General features: G+C 40.6%; 1 protein-coding gene across 1 annotated transcript in view; it reads right to left on the reverse strand.

Moving 5' to 3' along the window:
* The window catches only part of TANGO6 (transport and golgi organization 6 homolog), a 172,143-nt gene that overhangs the window by 70,947 nt on the left and 76,670 nt on the right, over positions 1 to 24,526 (reverse strand). The window contains exon 15 of the mRNA XM_057711664.1: positions 2,051 to 2,191. Within this exon, the coding sequence (XP_057567647.1) occupies positions 2,051 to 2,191 (141 nt within the window). The remainder of the gene's footprint in view (positions 1 to 2,050; positions 2,192 to 24,526) is intronic.

Genomic DNA, 24,526 nt, shown 5'->3' on the forward strand with positions numbered 1-24,526 from the left:
GCAAAGAAGAGCTGGGGATGGGGAGAGCACAAGACCTGGACCGCTGAAACTAGGGTACTTATTAAAGAAGTCTTATAGAGTGGCTGTCACAAGAATTTCCACACCAATAGTAAACTGAGGATATTGGCTATGTTGTAAAAATGGGCTTTCATTTCACTTAAAGGATTTCGATAAGCCATCTCATCTATGCACCTGGACAAGTTGGTAAGGTGAATTAGAAAGTAGCAGTTACGAGGGGGGGGGGGGGCGTCAAGGAAGGGAGGGAATACGGGGATATGTGTATAAAAACAGTTGATTGAACCTGGTGTACCCTCAAAAAAAATAAAAAAAGGAAAAAAAAAGGAAAAAAAAAAAAAAAAGAAAGTAGCAGTTAAAGCTAAGGCAATGTTTACGGCTGGATACTTGTTAGAGTAGGCTACAGGAAGATTAGAACGCTGAGAACTGATGGAATATGCTTTGAAATGCCAGAAGGCAGTTTTGGAAATTGGGCTAATTATAGGAATGTGTAAGGAGGAACAAGGCCTCTCTCCCACTCAACCTAGTCCTTCATCCCCACCTTCACTCTCACCACAGGAAATGATTTGGACTGGCCTGCGGAGACGGAGAAATGTGCATTTTCAACGTTTTATCATCCCGATGGTAGAGGTCTACCAGAAGTCACAGGGAACAGACACGTTCTGTTGGTGCCATCTGTGTATCAGACACTTCCTTCTCAGGTCGACAACCACAACGATACACACAAATGGAAGGCAGAGGTGGCATTCGATTCTGTAATGCTTTAGACTTAACACTCACACCTACTGAGAGAGAACTGTTTCTCATAGTGGTGCACTTGTCTGGTATATTTCAGACCCACATTTAAGACTAAGGCAAATACAGGAAGTTCGTCCTTCTTCAAAGGGCAGAAAAAACATCTTTTCATTTCACTCTCCTGAGATTTTCCTTTTAGCAATGAAAGATTTTAAGCGGTTGGAGATCTAGGTTCTATCTTCTTTAGCCAGAAGGGTCACCCAGAAATTAGGAAAATTAAGGGCTACGTCCATGGAAATGATGCATGGCTATGTGGAATCTTTGGAAATCCTCGGAAATGCTGGTGAAGGAAGAACTCAACATGATTTCTTGATGCAAGAGGCAAAAGGCTAGGTTTGGTTTTTTGTTGTTTTTTGTTTTTGGCCACGCCGTGCAGCATGTGGGATCTTAGTTCCCTGACCAGGGATCAAACCCACGCTCCCTGCATGGGAAGCATGGAGTCCTAACCACTGGACAATCAGGAAAATCCCAAAGCTACTTTGTTTTTCAAAACCTTCCCCTAGTGGGTAAAGAGTAAAATTTAATCCTCACAATAGCCACATGAGGTAAGTGCTATTAATACCCTCTTTTTATAAATGAGGACACAGAGGCACTGAGAGGTTGAGAAACATTCCCATGATCACAAAGCTGCATCTTGGGATCTGATCCCAGGCAGTGTGACTCTAGAGCCCATGATGTTACAACTCTCAGCCTGTGTGGTTTTGAGCAACTTTCTTCGAGTTGGTAGGTTCAGTTCTCAGCACTACTATTTGCCAGCTGAGTGAGTCTTGAACAAATTGCTGAAGGTCTCTGCGCCACAGTTTCCTCACCTATAAAATGGGCCTAACGACAGCCTCTCTACAGAATTTCTTGGGAAAATTAGATGAGATTATATACATAGACAACCTGGTGCACAGGAGCCATTCAACCAGAGTTAGCGCCCTTCCTTCCCTGTCTGACATTCCCCTTTTTTTCACGTTCACTGCTGCTCAGCAAGTGGGAAACTTCTCATTCCAGCTCTGAGGAAAATCAGGGCCCCAACACAGCTCAGGGGAGGAGACTAAGCAGTTAGGAGAGCTTAGTTGCCAATCTCTTGGTGCGTGTTGGATGTTTGCTAAATCCTTGAACAGGAAGTAGCTCATCCCAGCCCCCAAACAGTCCTCACCTTGCTAGCGTAACCAGCCTCCAGGTGCACAGACTTTGGTTCCACAGCCACACTGCTCCCTGACCCCACTCCAGATGCTGGAACAAGGAAACTCACCTAATGCCCTGACAACTCGCATCAGGATTTCCCCGACTTTCATGCTGGTCTCCGGTGTGTGCTTGTCTTTACTGCCGTCATACTGAGCCAACAGGCCAGGCAAGATTTTCTCAGGGTACACATCTGAGAGGAGGGCAACCCCTAGGGTTGAAAATAAAAAGGATTCATTACTCTACAGTATTGAAAAGAAGATAAGTGCAGACAGCCTGCGATGGGATGAACACGGAGACGTCTAGCTCCACCTCTGTAATTCTGCCAGCAAGGGCTGCCCTTTATTTGGAGAGACAACGTTGTGAGTGGGAAGCACATGGGTCCGAGAGTTCACACTCCTGGGTTCTTCTAGTCTCGGCTCTATGTGATCTCTAAGATCACTTTCAGCACTGACATTCTGTGATCTATGGATTCGAGACTCTGGAGGCAGAGGCTAGATGATTATATATTATGGCAGGGATTCACACAGCAGCAGGAGAAGACTAGATCACATGCCCTCGAGGGAGCCTTCTGAGTCTGAGACACTAAGGTTCTATGACCAGTATTGGCCCTGCCAACACATCAGCCTGAAGCACAGCAGCGCTTCCCGTCTCTGCTGCAGTTCTCCACCCCAGTACGGGTTTTCTCTGTAAAACGGTCAACGATGAGAGCAATTTCTGTAAGGAAATAAGGAATGCAAATCCTGGTGTGAGTGGTAGTATACTATGCTTCTGGCTGAGTTCCCTGATCAGAAGCAGGGAAGATCCTGCTCTTGAGTCTCCCTTCCTAGTACCTGCTGGTTCTTTCTCCCATCACTCCAGAACTCTTAGATGTGGAAGCTGCAGCAGTGTTATCATTATTTGAGCCCAGCCCCATATCAGGCAAACTTTACAGTGGCTGACAGAGGAGGGGAGATATGACTAAGACAGGACCAGAAATAAAGTCCCTCGTCTCAAAACTATATCCATGTAAATTCTATTACTTGGGGAAGGGGTGGGGAGGGGTTACGTATTTCTAAAGAACGGTGAGGAAAAAGAAAAAGGCAAACGAAGGAAGGAGATCCAGGGTAAGAATGCGTCTCATCACCTCTACCTCAACCACCCCAGTCCATCGTTCCTGGCCCTTTTTTTTTTTTCAATAATCTCCTAATTGGTCTCTGTGCTTTGACCCTATTCCTGCACTGTAGCTGGAACTATCTGGTTAGAACAAGTCAGACCTCAGCATTCTTCTGCCCAGACCCCTCCCTTGTTTCCCTTCTTCCCTGAATATCAGCAGCCCCCACCCCCCACCTGCCTTCACTCTGCCTCTGACCTCACCTCTCACCACGCTCTCCCTCGCTCCCTGTCCTCCAGCAATTCTGGCTGCACCTCCGCGCTGCAGACCAAGCTGCTTCAGACCCCGCGTCTTCACCTTACTTCCCCTCTGCCTAGGCTGCTCCTCCTCCAGGTAGCGCATGGCTTGCTCCCCACAGCCCACCAGGTCTGTTCAAATATCACATGTATCATATATAAAACGGCAGCCTCCTTCTCCTACCACTCTTTATCCTTCTCACCCTGTTCATTTTTCTTCTTAGCACTTCACAGTACCTGAAATGATATATACTTGTGTATTTATTGACTGCTCTCCCCAGGATGTGAACTCTACAAAGTCAAGGATTTTGTTTTGTTCCCCGCGGTAGCCTCAGTGCCTGCAAGAGGGCCAGCACATAACAAGTGCTCAATAACTATTTGTCAAACGAATGCGTGAATAAAAAGGTTCAAAGATAAACAGTCTTGATATAAATTTCAGGAATGAAGAAAGAGAAGATGGGGAAGGAGTAATATAAACACTTGAGAAATCTATAATTATTTTTTATCTGAGTTTACCATTCTTCCATTTAACTTGACAATCTTACAGACAAAGTCTATACACCATTTTCTATGTTGTAGGTTCCATTCTCTTATAAATCAGATATACACCAAGATGATGCAACTGCTGAGGGCTGCACCTGCCAGTCCATCCTCTTTTCTCCCCTCCTCCCCACTCTACCTTTTCATTGCCTGAAAAGCCTGGGAAGTCTCTGCATGTGGTCCTAAGCCCCATCTACCTTCCTTTATGTGGCCTCCAACTTGACATTAAGCAGAAGCTCTGCTCTTTAGGGAGTTTCAGGCTGTGGCAGAACCTGAATTGGACAGCTTCCCTGTTGGCAAAATGAGACACTGCATTTGTAGGTAGCTTGATTATGCAAAATGATGGGTGAGTTTTTGGAGGTCCAAGGTGGAGTTAGAGACCTCCTAGCATAGGAAAAAGGTCTGTGGCTAAGAAAAGGATAAATGAAGGAAACAGTTTCCACATTCCAAAAGGGCCCAAAGGAAAAGTGAATTGCTAGTTGGTAAGTGCAATGCTGACAGATGTTCTATCACTGATGTATCACAAGGCCTGGTATGTACTATAGATCTGTAGCAACTATAACTACTTTTTCATCAGACGTTCCTAACTCGGAAATTAGGTGGATTTGTTTCCTTTTAGGAATACAGTTGTGACTTTATAATGGAAATCAGTGGGAAAATGGGATTTGCTCTATGAAACTTTGATCTATATCAGCTTTTCTGAAAAACATCTATTATTAAAGTCCCTTCTCCTGTCCTTTATGCCTATTTTTATGTCACTAATCTTTAGCACAGAAGTTATTTGCTTCTAAGAGGATATCCTGCTGTATACTTCAAAACCACACGAGCTCTTGATTTCCTCTCTATAGCAGACAGACATTTTGGTTGCATTCAGCATCTCCTCTCTCTTCTGGTACCAACACCTGCTGTTCCTTTGGGAAATATCCCTCCCCTGCTCTCAGTCTATGTTGTTTGAGTGGGGCTAACTACCCACTTCCTCTCCCTTCATGTGTGAACAAACTCAGGTCGAGGCTGCCTTCCATCCATCACCACCACAATGTTTGGTTCAGGAATGGGGAAAGAGTCTTAATCCTGGAGCCAATTTTGGAACTACTAGGAAAGATGAGCTCCTGCAGTTTGTGTGTGTGTGTGTGTGTGTGTGTGTGTGTGTGTGTGTGTTGGGGGATGGGAGGGGTCTTGCTTTTGCCGGTTGAAGTGATTAACCTGGAGCTGCCAGTGGCCATCATGTGGAGAAAGCCCACCCAAAATGGTGCCAACACAGAGGAGGGTCAAGCCAAGAGAGGAAAGGAGAAAAGGAGAGAACAGTGTCATGCTTTAAGCCCCTGGATCCAATTATACTTCTACTCACTAGAACCTTTGGATACATAAGCCAATAAATACCCTTTTATGCTTATGCCAGTTTGATTTCTTTTTCCAACTAAAGGAATCCTAATATATCCTTCTTCAGATTAAAGAAACAAATTCAGATTCTTAAAAAACTTTTCCTATAATGCTGAACTTTCAGTTCCACTGGGGAGCTTTAATTCTCCCAATCTTACGTAAAAAGGTTGCCAACAGCAAAGTACAGTTTCCTTGCTTCCTACAGTTCCATGTTATCAATTGTTTATCTTCCTGCTGGCCTGCTCCACAGACTGCTGCCAAATGGCTCTCTGACTGTTTGAGTTTACCTTCTAGGATATAGTTGCCACCTATGACTGTATAAATCCCTAGAGGACAATGGTCCCTTCCTTACTCTTACACGGACCAGTGAAGAGAATCACATATAATGGTTAAGACTATATAACAATTTAAAGAGATGAGATTTTGTCTGGCTGTTTTTGTTTCTTCTTTGAAAAGTTTTTTGAATTTTGACAACTGAGGGAGCCTGGCCATAACCTTCATATGACCCTTGGCCATTCCTTTGTAATCTGAAAACGGGGTAATTTCTGGGTCAGCACAGGCTTTAAGGAAACATGACACATCAATCCCTTTGGCAATAAGAACCAAATGGTTGTGTGAGAGATACTTGCACCTGCTTTGATCACAGGAAAATGGCTATGCATTTCAAAATGTGGTGTAACAGATAAGATACGTAGAAGGCAAAGGTGAACCAAATCTGGCAAGAGTTCGTGAAAGCATTCTGATCTGTGTTTTGGGGCAAAGCATAGGATAAGGCAAATTAACCAACTGAAACAATATTATTGAAAGTACTTTATGCAACAAAATGGAGACAGTCAACTTTGTAAAATAACTGTTTTTTCCCCCAAAAGACTTTCATTACAAAGCCAGAAATGTATCCTGATCCACTGTTGACTTCAAGATGATCCCTCAGTATGTTGCTCAGTGATTCTGCAGACCTTGGGCAGTCACCGTAGTTGAGGTCTCATTTTATACAGTGCTCTTGCATGGTAGGAAAGACAGTCTAATCCTAAATGTCTTTGCTGACTGGCTCTATCCGAGGAATCTGCTAAATCATCCCCACTTTAAAACTAACCTGACTTATTCCCCTGGGCAGATAACAACCTACCTCCCAAAATACCCACATCAACTTGGAAAACCACTTACGCACTTGAATTTCTCAGGTGTTTCTGCCCCAAAACTGTAAGAAACACAACCCCCCACATAGTGCATGATTCCATTTATATGAAAATATGCAAAATAGGCAAATCTACAGACAGAAAGTAGATTTAGTGGTTGCTTAGGGCTGTGGGAGTTGGGGGCGGTAATCGGGATTGACTGCTAATGATATGGAGTTTCTTTATGGAGGGTAAAAACATTCTAAAGTTAATTATGGTGATGGTTACACACTTTGAAAATATAGTGAAAAGAACTGAACTGTATATTTTCAATAGGTGAATTGTATGGTATATGAATTATATCTCAAAAACTTGTTATTAAAAAGCTGTAAGATTCAAACAACTCAATAGCAAAAAAAAAATCCAATTAAAAAAATGGGCACTTGATCTGAATAGGCATTTTTCCCAAAGAAGATATACAGATGACCAAGAGGCACGTCAAAAGATGTTCAACATCACTAATCATCAGGGAAATATAAATCAAAACCACCTCACACTTGTTAGAAGGCTATTATCAAAAAGACAAGATATAACAAGTGTTGGAGAGGATGTGGAGAAAAGTAGACTCTCATGTACAGTTGGTGGGACTGTAAATTGGTATGGCTACTACAAAAAACAATATGGAATTTCCTGAAAAAAAATTAAAAATAGAACTACTATATGACCTAGCAATTCCACTGCCAGGCATTTATCCGAAGAAAACAAAAACACAAAATCAAAAAGATACATGCACTCTTATGTTCATTACAGCATTGTTCACAATAGCCAAGATACGAAAACAATCTAAACGTCCATCAATGGGGACTTCCCTGGTGGCTCAGTGGTTAAGAATGCGCTTGCCAATGCAGGAGACGTGGGTTTGAGCCCTGCTCCGGGAAGATCCCACATGCCATGGAGCAACTAAGCCCATGCACCACAACTACTAAGCCTGTGCTCTAGAGCCTTCAAGCCACAACTACTGAGCCCACATGCTGCAGCTACTGAAGCCTGCACACCTAGAGCCCATGCTCCGCAACAAGAGAAGCCATGGCAATGAGGAGCCCGCACACCACAACAAAGAGTAGCTCCTGCTCACAGTAACTAGAGAAAGCCTGTGTGCAGCAGTGAAGAACCAATGCAGCCAACAAATACATTAATTAAATTAAAAAAAATGTCCATCAATGGATGAATGGATAAAGAAGACATGGTATACATACATACAATGGAATACTATTCAGCCATGAAAAAGAAAGAAATCTTAACATTTTCAACAACACTGATAGACCTTGAGAGAATTATGCAAAGTGAACTGTCAGACAAAGAAAGACATCCATAAAAAAAAAATGAAGAAATTCAACGCAATCCCTATCAAATTACCAACGGCATTTTTCACAGAACTAGAACAAGAAATCTTACAATTTGTATGGAAATGCAAAAGACCCCGAATAGCCAAAGTAATCTTGAGAAGGGAAGATGGAGTTGGTGGAATTAGGCTTCCTGACTTCAAGCCATACTGTAAGGCCACAGTGATCAAGACAGTATGGTACTGGCACAAAAATAGAAAGGAAGATCAGTGGAATAGAATAGAGAACTCAGAGGTAAAGCCAAGCACATATGAGCATCTTATCTTTGACAAAGGAGGCAAGAATATACAATGGAAAAAAGAGCCTCTTCAATAAGTGGTGCTGGGAAAATTGGACAGCAACATGTAAAAGAATGAAATTAGAACACTTCCTAACACCATACACTCAAAATGGATTAAAGACCTACATGTAAGGCCAGACACTATCAAACTCCTAGAGGAAAACATAGGCAGAACACTCTATGACACATATCAAAGCAAGATCCTTTTTCACCCACCTCCTAGAATCATGGAAATAAAATCAAGAATAAACAAATGGGACCTCATGAAACTTAAAAGCTTTTGCACAGCAAAAGAAACCATAAACAAGACAAGAAGGCAACCCTCAGAATGGGAGAAAATACTTGCCAATGAAGCAGCGGACAAAGGATTAAGCTCCAAAATATAAAAGCAGCTCACACAGCTTAATACCAAAAAAGCAAATAACCCAATCTACAAATGGACGGAAGACCTAAATAGACATTTCTCCAAAGAAGACATACAGATGGCCAATAAACACATGAAAAGATGCTCCACATCACTAATCATCAGAGAAATGCAAGTCAAAGCCACAATGAGCTATCACCTCACACCGGTCGGAATGGACATCATCAAAACATCTAGAAACAACAAATGTTGGAGAGGGTATGGAGAAAAGGCAACTCTCCTGCACTGTTGGTGGGAATGTAAGTTGGTACAGCCACTATGGAAAACAGTTTGGAGGTTCCTTAAAAAAACAAAAATAGAACTACCATGTGATCCAGTAATCCCACTACCGGGCATATACCCAGAGAAAACCATAATCCAAAAAGAAACATGTACCATAATGTTTATTGCAGCACTATTTACATGGAAGCAACCTAAATGCTCATCAACAAATGAATGGATAAAGAAGATGTGGCACATATATACAATGGAATATTACTCAGCTATAAAAAGGAATGAAATGGAGCTATATGTAATGAGGTGGATAGACCTAGAGTCTGTCATACAGAGTGAAGTAAGCCAGAAAGAGAAAAACAAATATTGTATGCTGACTCATATATACGGAATCTAAAAAAAAAAAAAAAAAAATTGGTACTGATGAACCCAGTGATAGGGCAAGAATAAGGATGCAGATGCAGAGAATGGACTGGAGGACATGGGATTGGGGGGGTGGGGGGTGAAGGGGAAGCTGGGATGAAGTGAGAGAGTAGCATAGACATATATACACTACCAAGTGTAAAATAGATAGCTAGTGGGAAGTTGCTGTCTAACAAAGGGAGATCAACTCGATGATGGGTGATGCCTTAGAGGGCTGGGATGGGGAGGGTGGGAGGGAGTCATGGGAGGGAGGGGATATGGGGATATGTGTATAAATACAGCTGATTCACTTTGGTGTACCTCATAAGCTGGTACAAGAGTACAAAGCAATTATATTCCAATAAAAAGCTTAAAAAAATGAAGAAGCTTTTAGAGAACTTTTATGGAATAAATTCTAAGATCTGTTGTTAAGTGAAATGCAAGGTGCAAAATAATGTGTACAGATAACAACGCAACGATTTGTGTACAAAGGGGAAATACACACATAAATAGTTCTGGAAAAATACACAAGAAACCAATGATATTAGTTGTTTCTACAGAGGAAAACGGAGTGACTAGAGTATAGATAAGAGAGAAGAGACTTTTTACTCTATATCTTTCTGTACCTATTGAATTTTGAACCATGTAATATGTCAAATATAAATAAATAAAGTATAAAGTTAGAAAAATTTGTGACAAGGTGCATAGTCTTTTAAAACAGAACAGCCTCTTTTAGAGACAAAAGTGTAAAGATAATTTTCAATCAAATGTAACAGAATGACCACCACATTTCACTAAAGTGATAGTCAAGGAGTTAAAAAAAGAATAAACTGACAAACAAGGATAAAAAGAATATCGGGGGCACGTCCATGGTGGTGCAGAGGTTGAGAATCTGCCTGCCAATACAGGGGACACAGGTTCAATCCCTGGTCAGGGAGGATCCCACATACTGCAGAGTAACTAAGCCCGTGTGCCACAATTACTGAGCCTGCACTCTAGAGCCCACAGGCCACAACTACCAAGCCCACACACTGCAAGTACTGAAGCCCGAGTGCTCTAGGGCCCGCGTGCCACAACTACTGAGCCCACATGCTGCAACTACTGAAGCCCTCGCACCTAGAGCCCATGTGCCACAACAAGGGAAGCCACCGCACTGAGAAGCCTGCACACCACAACAAAGAGCGGCCTCCGCTCACCACAACTAGAGAAAACCCGTGCGCAACAACAAAGACCCAGTGCAGCCAAAAATAAATAAAAATTAAAAAAAAACAACAGGTATGCTTTGTTCAAAAAAAAACAAGAATATCGGTATCAAAGGCTGAAGTCTGAGTAAAGAGAACAAAGATGGGACAAAATAATGATACGTATTTGACAGAGCTGTTGGATCATTTGTAAAAAATTAGCAATAATTACATAGAAAACTAAGCAAATATACAAGAAAGGATAACTGAACTAGGCTTAGCAACGAATAATACCCAGAGTCAGCAGCAAACACTGCCCAATGATTTAGCCAAAGACTGTGATGGGGAAATGGCAGGAAGAGAAGGGGTAGAGGCGTGCGTGTGCAGGCATGCGTGTGCAGGCATGCATGTGCGTGAGGACGTTAAATCTTCATCCAACATGCAGGAAATGGGTAGGAAATGTGCAAAATTTTTAACATTGAGATCTGTGAAAAGCATTTTATTTATAAATAGGGAGGCAATTAGTAGAAGAAACTACTTAAATGGGGTGGAGGGGATGGTTATCTCTGAGGACTGTAACCATGAGGGGGTAAAGCAGGGCAGGAGACAAGCTTTTTGATTCTTTACAAACTGTGTTCAAAGAAATTAATAGAAATAAGTTCATTTGAAAAACTAGAAAGAAGATAAAATGTATATTAACCTGGGAGGAAGCTCTGGCTTGAAAGATCAATGATGGTGACGAGAAGAGGTAAGGCACAGGGAAATTTTCCTTCCAATTACAAAAAGATAATCACCAACTGTGATTGTCCTCTCTTGTTGCAGCTCAAGGACACAAAGATAAGAAATGTAGAACCTGAAGAGGAGACTACCACCCTCTAGCAAGGTACTTCAGTTGTTACATTAGAGACCGCTCATTACAATGGAAACTAACAATCATTTCAGCTCCAAGAATCCAGGAAGCTACACAAACTGGGGAAGTTGGTTATTAGATCAAGGAAGTATGGGGAACTCAATTGAATAGCTGGGCTGTGTTTGTAATTAGAGTAAATGATCACGTCTAGCATGCCACCGTGATGTTAAGTTTCTCCAAAGCTCCGAAGTTGTGTTGAGTGTGGACAAGCCCCAACAAATTTATAAAGATTCAAGATGAGTGAGTGTCACTCAGGCCTGAGGAAAAAAGAGGGTTAGGCTAATAAGTTGAAGATCTGTAAGAATGGCGGTATGGTAACTAGCATCTGCCTCTTTAAATCAAGATCTAAATAATATACTCAAACCCTAAAATAAGGTCAATAAAAACAATAAATAAAATAAGGCCAATGTATTTGCTTACATTGTTCTCTAATAGCCATTTTGGAGGGGAAAAAGTTAAAATTAATAATAATCTATATTTACTGACAGTAAACTATACTTGCTGGAAGCCATTTGGATCATGAAATATTTATTTGTTTAGTATAATAATTAAAAATCTAATATAAAAGACAGTAAAAATTCCTAACATTTAATGAGTACTTTCGATGTGCCTGCCACGGTCCTAAGCACTTTATATACATTCATCCATTTAATGCTTCCAACAATCCTTCGAATTAGATGCTACTTTCATTCCTAATTTTACTGAGGGAGACGCTGAGGAACAGAAGGGTGAAAAATATGGCCCAAGATCACAGAGCTAACATGTGACAGAGCAGGACTGCAAACCTGCTTCTGCTACCCCTCCACCCACCTGGCAGCAGTGCCTAGGAGAAAATAACTGCTGGAATAGTACTAGCTTTGCAAAGCCTAACCCCAAAGATAGCAAATCTTATATTTTCAAGCGTTTATCAGCCATAAAATTTACTTTCTGTTAGACTCCAAGGTCAGAGGAAGGAGAGGCACTCTGCACTGCATCCGTAAGAGAAGTCAGAATCCTCTTGGGTGTAGTTGGGCTTCATTGGGACTGCTTTGTTCTTAAGTGGTGTATTTATTTATATTTCTCTTTATGTGGAAAACACAGGTAGTAATGTTGATGAAACTCACAAATGACTAACGTGAGATGCTGTTAGCATTAGTGATGACAGAGGAGACATACAAAAGCAAACAGAAAACTTGGATGTTAGTGAATTTCACTTTTCAACCAGGGATCCTCAAACACCTCCACTCCACAACTTGATGGCTATGACAAGTCCCCTAAATCTCTTATTCTACTATGCTCCCCCAATAAATAAAATAAAACCCAAACAGCGCCCAGAAGCTTAGAGTCCGCTTTGTCAGGACTGCCTCTACCAAATACTTCTGCCTGCTTCCAAACAGAGCTGAGAAACGTGAACCTCAAGAACACGATGATCAAGGGTTCTGTAGGTACAGAAATATGAGCAAAGCTGCCCTAATACTGACTGAAGGCATAAGTGAGGAAGGAAGGAAAAGAAAACAGCCATTACCGCTGCTTTGAGAGTAATCACTGCCCTATGCATTCAGAGAAACTTGTCTTTCAGCCGATCATGGGTGAGAAATAAAAAAGCAGGATGTTATTCATTTAGTTCTCTTTACATAGCTTTCAAAGAATGAAACATTTTGTATACTAACGTTCTCTTTATGCTATCAAAAGAAACACTGATAATATGAAAAGAGGGGCTTCTGATTTCCCAGAAAAAAACAGTTATGCGGTTCTCTTTTAACTGAATCTAGGAAAGAAAATAAAACAGCCTTAAAGACCCCAAGCTAGGTGGTCCCAGTGGAGGGAGTACCACCTGAACTCATTCGTTTCTAAGTTTTCCACTGGCCTTTCACCTCAAACCCACACAAAGAGAAGCTGCAGAATCAGCAAAGCTGACTGATGCGTCAGGTTCTCACTAGTTTTGAGGGAGCTGAAGCCTCCCAGGGGAGTGGTCACCTGGCCTGAAGCTCTAACAAGACGGGGCTGATCTTTCACATGATCCAGTGTCTTAACACTCGGAGACCTGCTCTGTGCTTTGGGTACGAAGCAGTGATATAGGCAAAATCAAAACTCCTGATTCTCCCTTTTCCCCTTAGTTAAATATAGCAGAAGTCCTGATGAGATGATTAGGCAAGTCTTTGTGATAGGTGCTCCAGGCTAGGAATGGCTTATAAAAAGTGATTGTTGTGAAATCAGTAACCAGGATGTGTAGGACTTAAATAATAGTTTCAAATGGAAACCAGGCAGAGCTACTATCAATTGCCCTGATAAAATGCACATATACACATAAACACCCTGCCTACAATTCTGGCAAATAACCAGACCTAGTCATGGCCCCTTCAGGGGTCTACACAGCCCCCTCAGCTAAGCCCCTCTGCTGAGCAGGGCACCTATAAATAGAGGGGAAAGGAGAAGCCTTGAAACACTGCTTCCACAAATTAAAAGGACGTGTCTTTCCCCCCTTGAAGATATATAAATAATACACGGTCACTGTAAAAGATTCAAATTCTAGAGAAACATGTAAAGAAGAAAAGAAAAGAAAAATCACTCACAGATGTATGGGAGGACTGAGGAATGAAGGCTATGGGGAACCAGTTTCTTTTCAGGGTAATGAAAATGCTCTAAGATGGATTATGGTGATAGATGTTATATCTCACTCAATAAAGCTGTCTTTAAAAAAATCACCTGAAATCTGAAATCAACATAAGCATTTTAGTGCCCTCTCATCCACACACTACTCTGAAATAAATACACACACACGTATACACAAACACCATCTTTATAGTGGACAACTTTGTTTTATTTAACAGTCTTCTTCTTTATGGAAGGATGAGGGGGGCTTATTCCCCCGGAAGCCTTGGCTTCCATACTAGATCATTTGAGGTCGTCTGACAATAACTCTGAAAACTTTAACAGCAATATTATTACTTAGGATGGAGAAATATTAAGGATGCTTTTCAACTTTACTTCTGTTCAAAAGAGGGGAGCGAATTCCCTGGCGGCCCAGTGGTTAGGACTCGGCGCTTTCACTGCCGGGGCCTGGCTTCAATCCCTGGTGGGGGAACTAAGACTGCACAATCCAAGCGGCCAAAAAGTTCAAAATTAAAGAACAAAAAATCTCTTGCTGAAAAAAGGGGGGAGGAGGAGGAGTCAATTAAAAAATACAAATCAGTTATGTAAGAGTATATGGAAGTAATCTGCAGCTATGGCACAAATCATAAAACTTGGAAAACAACTTTAGAATAAAGGCAATGGAAATCATTATTTCACTCATTCACACATTAATAGGGTGTCTACTATGTACCAGGCACTAAGTGTTACAAATGTAATAGGACAGTGCCTGTCTGGAGAGAGAGACAAAGTAGACAATGATTACAAGACAGTGTGGTTAGTACTGTATGTTTGGGTGTAATGGAACACAGGGAGAGAGAAATAAAAAATGGGTATAGGAAGGGATGGGGCTTCCTAGGGAAGGGGACAAGTGAGCTATGCTGCAGAAAGCACGGGGTTCTTTGATTGTGAGCTGCCCCTGGGACCAAGAGCTATTTGCATGATTATTCATGTGTGGGAAAAATTTCATAGACTTTTTAAGACAGAATTAGTATAGGCACCTGACTTCCACTTATACTCTTAGGGTAGATTTCCCAAAGAAAAAGAACTGGCTCCAAGGGTATAAACATTTTCAAAGCTGCAGTCCAAGAATGTTCCAATTAATTCTCCAACCAAGAGTGTTCAGGTATGTGTAATTCACTACAACTGGCCAGCCCTGGATATTCCCACCGGAAAAAAAGAAGTATTTTTTGAAATGGTACCAAAAAATTGTATTTCATTATTATTTTAATCTATATTTCTTTGCCTATTAGAAAAGTTTCTCAAATTTTTATTACTTGTATTCTTCAACCATGAATTGCCCATTTATTATTTTTTTTACCCATTTATCTACTGGATATTTTTCTTATTAATCACTATGAACTCTATATATAGAGGCTTAACTGCTTGTCCTTTAAAAAAAAGTTTATTGAGCTAGAACTCACATACCATAAAATTCACCCTTTTAATGTATATGATTCAGTGATTTTTAGTATATTCACATAGTTGTGCAACCATCATCACTGTCTAATTCTGGAAGATTTTCATCACTCCTACCCATTAGCAGTTACTTTCTTTTTCTGCCCAGACTCCCTGCTCTAGGCAACTCCAAATCTATTTTCTGTCTCTATGGATTTATGTTTGTTCTTCTTGTTGCAAATCTCTTTTCTTCAATTATACTATGCATTTTAATTAAGGTTAAATTATTTTCGATGTGAATGAGTTTTATACTTTTAAGAGATGAAATCTATTAATCTTTCCTTTTTGACTTCTCCATCCAGAGACTAAATATTGTCTCTCTGTACTGCATTCTGCATAATGTCTTCCCTTCTACTTTCTGGTTCATTAATTCTCTCCTAGCTCTGTCTGTTGTAAAACCCATCCGCTGAATTTTTAATTTTAGTTATTCTACTTTTTATTTTTAGACATTCTACTTGGTTTATTTTTCAAATCCACTACATTAGTTTTGGTTGTTTCTTCTCCTTGAAGATATTTTCAAGCTTGTCCTGTTCTCCTTTGAGTATAGTAAGCCTGGATACTTAATAATTTGCGTGTGATAGGTCCAACATCTAAAGTCTTCTGGGACCTTGTTTCCTTGTGCTTGTTATTTTGTGACTATATTCTAGTTATTGTACACAATTAAATGTACAGTAATTATTAATTAAACAATTATTATCAAAGGAGGAAGGGGAAGTTATTGCTTAATGGTTAAGAGTTTCCGTGTGGGCGATGAAAAAGTTTTGGAAATAGACAGCAGTGACACAACATTGTGGATATATTTAATGCCACTAAATTGTAAATTTAAAAACAGTTAGGATAGCAAATTTTATGTTAAATATTACCAAATAAAAATTTTAATCATCAAAAATTTAAAAATAAAAGTAAAAATTAAAAAATTATTATGAGGATTCTTTGGGGTCTAGTGTGAAGGTCCCTTCTTCCATAAGAGAAATGCTTTTGTTCTTGTAAGACATCCACAGACACTACCAGTATATAAACATTTTATTTTTTATTTAAAAAAATATTATTTATTATTGGCTATGTTGGGTCTTTGTTGCTGCATACATACAGGCTTTCTCTACTTGCGGCGAGCGGGGGCTACTCTTCATCGTGGTGCACAGGCTTCTCACTGTGGTGCCTTCTCTTGTTGCAGAGCACGGGCTCTAGGTGCGTGGGCTTCAGTAGTTGCGGCACATGGGCTCAACAGTTGTGGCCCACGGGCTTAGTTGCTCCTTGGCATGTGGGATCTTCCTGGAGCAGGGATCAAACCTGTGTCCCCCGCATTGGCAGGCAGATTCTTAACCACTGCGCCACCAGGAAAGTCCCAACATTTTAAACTCTAATTCCCAGCTTGAACTTCCCTGAATCTCAATAATGCAAATCTGCAGGAGAGGTAGACCATTTTGTGATTACAACCTCTCTAGTGACAAGACAATGCCCTTCCCAGTCCCTGGGGATGAGGTGAAGGAGGTACCATTTTTACTTCTAATTCATCTGAAGGTGTATTCCACTGGGGTCTAAGCTTAATGTTGGAGGTCTTCTATCAGACTCCCCACTTCAAGCTGGGACTAGACAGGCTTTCATCTCTGCAGGTTTGACCTTCCAGAGCATGAAACTAAAACTGGATTTCAGCAAATGCCCTGGGGACAAATGCAGGTTCTTAAGCTCCTTTTACCTTTTACCTTTTAGGGCCTGGCTTTCTTTTGAGATGTTGGCTTGGTAATTCCCTGCTTTCTTGTTAGCTCTTTTAAGCTTGTAAAGTGTTTTAAATATGTTAACCCTGCATGAAAATTGTTTTCGGCTGAGGTACCTCATCATTATTGGAAATGGAAGACAGAAATGTATCTTCTTCTAGATTTTTGTCCAGTTTGATGCAAGATTTAATGTTTTAATGCACCTGACAAATATGGAGTGTACTGAGGTTTCTGTGTTGTTAGTAATAGCCAGCATGTTAAGATTTTCCATTTACCAAATCTGTCATCCTAAACAAGCATCTTCACTCTTGAGCTGTTCCTTTACACTGCTGTCTCACTGAGCTTAACTTGAGGTTATTTTCACATTTTCACGTACAATTTTTGACCCACTGACCTAACTGCTCCTCTCAGCAACCTAATAAGTGTTGCATGTAACAGCTTCTAAAACGAACTGGTGAAAGATCATACACACGGTGCCACGAGAGAATCACAGTTCAGAGCAGAGCAGGGTGGCTCTATGAGCTATCTTTTCCTTATATGTCCTTGTTATGAATAGCATCTGGATAGACACATCTGGAGAAAATTTTTCTGCTAATGTAACCATTTGGTTGCTCAACTGCAAACACAAGAAGTAATGGATATATTTAATTTTATCTAATTAGTATTCCTCGACTTAGTAATTTTGCAAACTGAATCCCTTTACAAACTAAATATAGAAACGTTACTATTATGGTCTGGTTTCTAAGCAACCATTTCATTAAGAAAAGCTCTACGTGGGAAAAACATCTGTTTGTCAGTAAGGTTTCTGCTGTTATCACACAATTGCATGGCGAAAAAGCCATCCGTGGTCACCCTGAGCCTTAGTAATCCCTCGCTGTGAAAAGGTCAACAGGGGGCGCTACAACAACAGCAGCCATCTGTTTCCATCTGTGCTGGTCCCTGAAATTTGTTATCATGAAGCGATCAGTTTTCCTAAATGGCTCCATAATGTAAAAGCCATTATCTTCTGATTATAAAAGCAATAAATGTTCATGCTAGAAAACATGAAAAATATAAGAAAAGAGGCACAAAGAAGAAATTAAAAATCATTTGAGTTTTTGATGCCTTCATGTTAGATCTCAATTGAAAAATGGATTCTGCTACTTTAAAAAAGTATTTGAAAACCACTGACCTAAAATAACTCCATATGGTTTAACTTTGTCATCTGCAATGGGAACATTTTTCTTCATGGTTAGGGGCTGTGTGTTGGACAAATCAGTTCAGAGATTGTAGAGCCTGCCAAACATACTCATTGCATTTCACGAAAACAGGCTTAAAGAGAGACAGCAGTCTCTGACAGGGGTGAGAAGGTGAAAGGTATGTGCGGCATGACATGTCACCTGTGATATGGGCTACAGAACTTCCTTCATAGGTCAGGGAGGTGGTGTCAGACAGTGATTTCTCAAATCCTTTGTTGTTGTTGTTTTTAAAGCAGCAGAGCCTTGTGTTCTCACGATATTTTTAGAGGAAACAATGAAAGAAAGAAAAAGAAGAGCCTACCCAGCGCAGCCCTTCTTCACGGACCCTTGTCCTTCCTGTCTGCAGGCCCCTCCCCAGCACAGCACGCGTCTCTGCTGTTCCCTCATTCTGCATCACTGTTCCCTGCCTCCTTCACTAGGTCCATCCCTAGTCACCCGCCAGATCTCAATTTACGGGTCGCTTCGTCCTGCCCCTTTCTGTCAGGTAAAACGTCCCTAACACAGGCTCTCATATCACTGTGGACCTTTCTTCACAGTGCCCGTCAAAGCCACATTTCACCCGCCCCCCCCCCACGCCCTCCCTGCCTCGGACTATATATTCCACGCGGGCAGGGCATGACTGCTTTCCCTCCGCAGTGTACTCATTAGCACAGCGCTCTTGCACAGAGTGGGCGGTAATGAATATTTGTTGAGTGAATGAACATTCAAAACCATTAAGAAAAAAACAATAGCCAAAGGTATTTTGCAATTCTGATGCTGTCTAAAGTCGGATGACCAATAATGGAAAACAGAAGGTGGACATAAAAGTACAAAAGTGTTTCTGAAACAGCCTTCTCCTAAGAAAGAAAACTTTAGCAATCATGCCCTGGCAGGTGGACGGGAGAAATGGCCTAATTAGGTGTTTAGTAGTACAGAGTCTGTGATCCATTCCCTGAGGCTCAGTTCATTCCCAACCTTCCAGCCTCCTCGGGGACAGCAGAGATGCCACAAGGTCAGGAAACAAAGCCAAGTGTAAAAATCTAAAAACGAGTTGCCCAAACTGTATACCATTTAAATGCACTCTCCACCACTGCCCAAGATCTCGATGTGACCACAGATAGGGAAACTGATGTTTCAATCAGTTAAAAATGTTAAACCTATGATTCAGCAACAAAAGGAACTGTGTCAGGGTGAATAAAAAATATAATTGGGCTTATTAAGTGTGTGAACAGCTTCAAGAATCATCCTAATCACATCTGGTAAGATTAGGAATTTTAATTTGTATTTGAAATGAAGGGTAAGGTAAGCATTTTAGTTTGGGAGGGAAAAGCAAGAGCAGGGTGACCCTCCAGCTGTTGCCTCAAAGGAGTTCCAGTAAAACGGACTGATTCCTTAGACAGTAAAGGAATACTGTACTTAAAGATGCGTCTAGAGAGGAACTTGCTATTTTAGTCGTGAGCCCTCTTGCTGTTTTATCCCCCTTAACTTGTCTTCAAAGTCCAACTTTACTAAAGAAAGGGTGGCTCCAGGGCAAAATTTAAATAGCTGTTCTGCAGGGCAGGTACTTATACCTTATTAATAGCTTGTAAAGTAGACATTTAAGCAACTGACTTTTTATCCCAAGGTGTCTCATAAGTGCTTATAGGTAACGAATCCTGCCTCTGTGACAGCTAGCTTACATGAATAGGAGGTAAAGGATTGGAAATGAGCCCTGGAAACCAAGAAATTAAGAAGTATTTAATTGCTTAGCAGAAAATGTCGAGATCCACTGGTTCCATGGCTTAACTTTACTGTCTGTAAGAGCAGAGGCCGTGGTGACTTGAGAAAGGTAGGAAAATGGACTAGAGGAAGGAGGGAAGTGCTATAAGGCCTCAGCTCTGGGGATGCCAGATTCTGTCACTCACTGGTTGGCCTTTCACTGGTAACAACCTTTGAGCTTTGGTTTCTTTGCCTGAAAAATGGGGAGGTAAAGATATTGACTCTTACAGGGTTGTGATTAGGAGTAAATGAACTCACGTAAGTTACATCTAATATGGGGCTGGTGCTCAACAAATCACGCATGAAAATATGAACAAAGGGGACAAAAGTAATAACCACCAATAAGCACGCTGCTTTCAAACCCAGACAGCCCACCACTAAGACATTACCGGTGGACTGGCAACAAGCCTCTAAAGCCCTCCTAGAGCCCACACAGAAAGCTGAGAGGCCCTGTCTTGGCATCCCAACAGCCTCTGCACTCCAGCCCAAACCCACTTCTCCCCTTCCTGCCCACTCTGCACCGCTCACAACGTGAACTGCTCACCTTACTCGTTTTGACACTTGCTCTGCTCTTGAACGTCTTCCTGCGTTTGCTCTGCTGTCAGTCTCAGTCCCCTCACTCCATCTTCTCATTCTAAATCCTGCCCATCCCTATGTACAGTCCTAAGAGCTCCATAAAAAACTACTGTTCACAGGGGCTTCCTAGGTGGCGCAGTGGTTAAGAATCCGCCTGCCAATGCAGAGGTCACGGGTTTGATCCCAGCTCCAGGAAGATCCCACATGCCGCGGAGCAACTAAGCCCGTGTGCCCAAAAAAAAAAAAAAAAAAAAAAAACTACTGTTCTGGATTTTCTAAGTCTATTTTTTTCTTTTTAAAAGTATATAATTCAGTGTACAAGGTTGCACAATGATCACCACTATCTAATTCCAAAATGTTTCATCATCTCCCCAAAGGAACCTCATATCCATTAGCAGTCACTGCCCATTCCTCTCTCTTCCCATTCTCTAGAAACCATGAATCTGCCTTCTACCTCTGAGGAGTTGCCTGTTCCGAACATTTCATACAGAATGTGGCCTTCTGTGTATGGCTCCTTTCATTTACCATGTTTTGAAGGTTCATCCACTTTGTAGCATGAATCAGTACTTCATTCTTTTTTATTGATAAGTAATACTCCACTGTATAGATATACCATACTTAATTTATCCATTTATCAGGTGGTAGATATTTAGGTTGCTTCCACTGTGAATGAAAAATATTGCCCGTCCATCAGTAAACACAGGATGTTACAGCCATCAAGCCATCACATGACAGCCTCCCTGATGGTGAGCCCTGGGGGAACTCAGGATAGAAACAGGATGCCCGCCAGCTAGCAGTTAATTGCTGCAGCCACCCCTGACAGTGCACCCTGAGGAGCCTCAGGGTGAGAAAGCACAGGATGCTGGCCCCAGACAGCTGAGGTGCGATCAAAGGTATGACTTCAGTGAGCCCAGACTCTTGCATCTTCCCATACACAGAAAAGCGCTACATTCCATTACTCCACATATCTGGGTTTTTTAAATTAACAGTAATCTTTTGATGTTCTGACTACCTGGTCTCTGTTGCAAAAACTCCTATCCACGCTGGCTCTTCCCTTACTCTTCAGAGCAATCTCTCAGAGCTATCCGAGATGCTGTGTCCCGAGCATGAGGTCCTCAGAAAGTCCGCCAAATAAAACATAATTCTTAACTTTTAGGTTGTGCATTTTTTTCATCCAACACTACTTTTTGGCTGTTATGAATAATGCTACTATGGGTATTCATATATAAGCTTTTGTATAGACATATGTTTTCATTTCTCTTGGGTGTATATCTAGCAGTGGAATTGGTGGATCATATGGTAACTGTGTTTAACCTTTTGAGAACTGCCAGACTGTTTTGCAGAGGAGCTGCACCATTTTGTTTCTACCAGCAGTGTTATGAGGGTTCTATTTCTACACAGGTTCATAATTTGTATTATTTTAAAGTAAGTAATTTAAAAATGTAATTTATTGGCATCCAAAATGTAACAAATATCAAAAGTTCTCTACAGAAAGCTGCATGTTTTCCTAATCCACAGTCTCATAAATTGCATAAATCCCAGGACTGTTCCGAAGGCTCTTTGCTAATACTCCTAAAATGATGTTGATGTCTCCAGAGCTGAAACACTCATGACCAGCAGTGGGAAGAAGGACAAGCAGTGTGAGGTAACATACATATTCCACTAATGGAAGATGAGTTTCAAAGATATACACAGAGAGTGCTTAAAAAATAATACTGCACTCACTGCCAAATGAGTAAAACCACACACACACACACACAAAATCAAGCAAACATGAGATCAGCATATTATTAAGCTATAGGAAGAGTTCATTTGCAGTGAAGCCAGTTCTCATAGACAGGCCTGGTTCTCCTATAACTTAGACCATTTGAAAACCCAGCCCTTGTGCCTTGGAAACAGGAACAACTATTTTAGGATTAATCATTCTTCCCTGTGGCAAGACTATAGTCTTCAAAGCTGGAAAGACTTAACATTCAAATTATGGAACTGACACTTGGTATCTGTGTCACTTTGGGCCAGTTACTTAACCTCTTTGAGCCTCAGTTCCCTCATCTGTAAAATAGGGATAAAAATTCCTAACTTGTAGAGTTACTGTGACAGGCATATAATAATAAGTGGTAACTTCTATAATACTTTTTTTTTTTTCTCTTATATGGCAATTATCCTGGGAAATCTTAGAAAGTAAAAATAACTAAACTTGAAATAGTCAATTATCTTTTACTTACAGGTAAAAGTATAAATTGCTAAATATTCTGATGTAAATCTGAGTGTATCAATCTTCAGCTGATAGAGGAAACCACTGGACAGATATTCCCAGTGAGCTTGTGTAAAACGCAAGTATTTTGGGCTTTAAAATACAATCTCTGACTTGGAGGAGGGGAGGAAGCATAACATATTTCACCTGGGCTGTAGTTAAGATAAGGTACAGTGGACTGGGAATCCCTGAGATATGGGTCTGGTCCCAGTTCCACCACTCTCCCACCTTTTATGACTATAGGTAAGTCAATTCTTCATTTATAAAAAAATTACAATATCTGCTTTGATTATATTTCAAGATAGTTGACAGAATCAAAGCTTTCTAGATGATTAAGCATTATTCAATTTTAATTAATATTGATAACTATAATCATAATATGTTTTCTATGTTTAAAAGCACAATAGGAGAAAACTCTATCATTATTTGAAATATTCCAGTGTAACCTAGTGTACTGGGGAGAGGGAACAAGACTTGAAGGCCAACAACAAGGTTCAAATTACTTGCTATGTAATCTTGGAAAGGAGACTTATGTAAGTCTCACTTACATAAGTCAAGACTCACTTATAAGACTTACGTAAGTCTTACTTACCTATGTAAGTTTCAGAACCTTTAGCTATAAAAAGAGGATATCTCTCATCACACCCAAAAATTAACTCAAAATGGATCACAGACTTAAATGTTAAGAGCTAAAACAATAAAACTCTTGTTAGAAGACACAGATGTAAATATCCATTATCTTGGGGTAGGCAAAGATTTCTTAGAAATGACACCAAAAGTGCAAGTAATAAGAGAGGAAACTAAGTTAGACTTCATCAAAAGTAAGAAGTTCAGTGTTTCAAATGACACCATTAGAAAAAGACAACCCACCGAATGGCAGAAAATATGTGCAATCCACATACTTGATAAAGTACATGTTTCCAGAATATATGAATTCTTACAACTCAATAATAAAAAAGCAAATAATCCAATTTAAAAATGGGCAAAGAATCTGAACAGACATCTTTCCAAAGAAGATACAGAAAAGCACAATAAGCTCATCAGTCATTGAGAAGTGCCACTCAAAATCACCATGCGATACCACTTCACACTCGCTAACGTGGCTATAATAAAAGGACATGCGATAACAAGTATTGGTCAGGATGCAGAGGAACTGGAACTCATACACTGCTTGTGGGAAAGTAAAAGTGTGCAGCCACTTTGGAAAATAGTTTGACATCTCTTCAAAGGGTTAAACATAGAATTACTATATGACCCAGTAATTCCGTTCCTACGTGTATACCCAATAGCAAGGAAAACACAGGTCCACACAAAAACTTGTACATGAATATTCACTACAGCGTTACTCATAATAGCTTAAAAGTGAAAACTCAAATGTCCATCAGCTGATGAACAGATAAACAAAATGTGGTTAATCAACAGTATGATGGAATATTATTCAGCCATAAAAAGGAATGAGGTCCTGATACATGCTACAACATGGATGAACCTCACAAATGTCATGCTAAGTGAAAAGAACCAGACACAAAAGTCCACATATTGTATGATTCTATATTATGAAAAGTCCAGAACAGGCAAATCTATAGAGACAAAAAATAATTAGTGGTTCCCAGGGGCAAGGGGGAATGAGGAATGGGAACCAACTGATAATGGATACAGGGTTTCTTTTTGAGATGAAAAGTTCTAAAATTAGACAGCAGTGATTGGTGCACAAATCTCTA

This window comes from Hippopotamus amphibius, chromosome 16 (assembly GCF_030028045.1).
Source record: "Hippopotamus amphibius kiboko isolate mHipAmp2 chromosome 16, mHipAmp2.hap2, whole genome shotgun sequence".
NCBI classification, from domain to species: Eukaryota; Metazoa; Chordata; class Mammalia; order Artiodactyla; family Hippopotamidae; genus Hippopotamus; species Hippopotamus amphibius.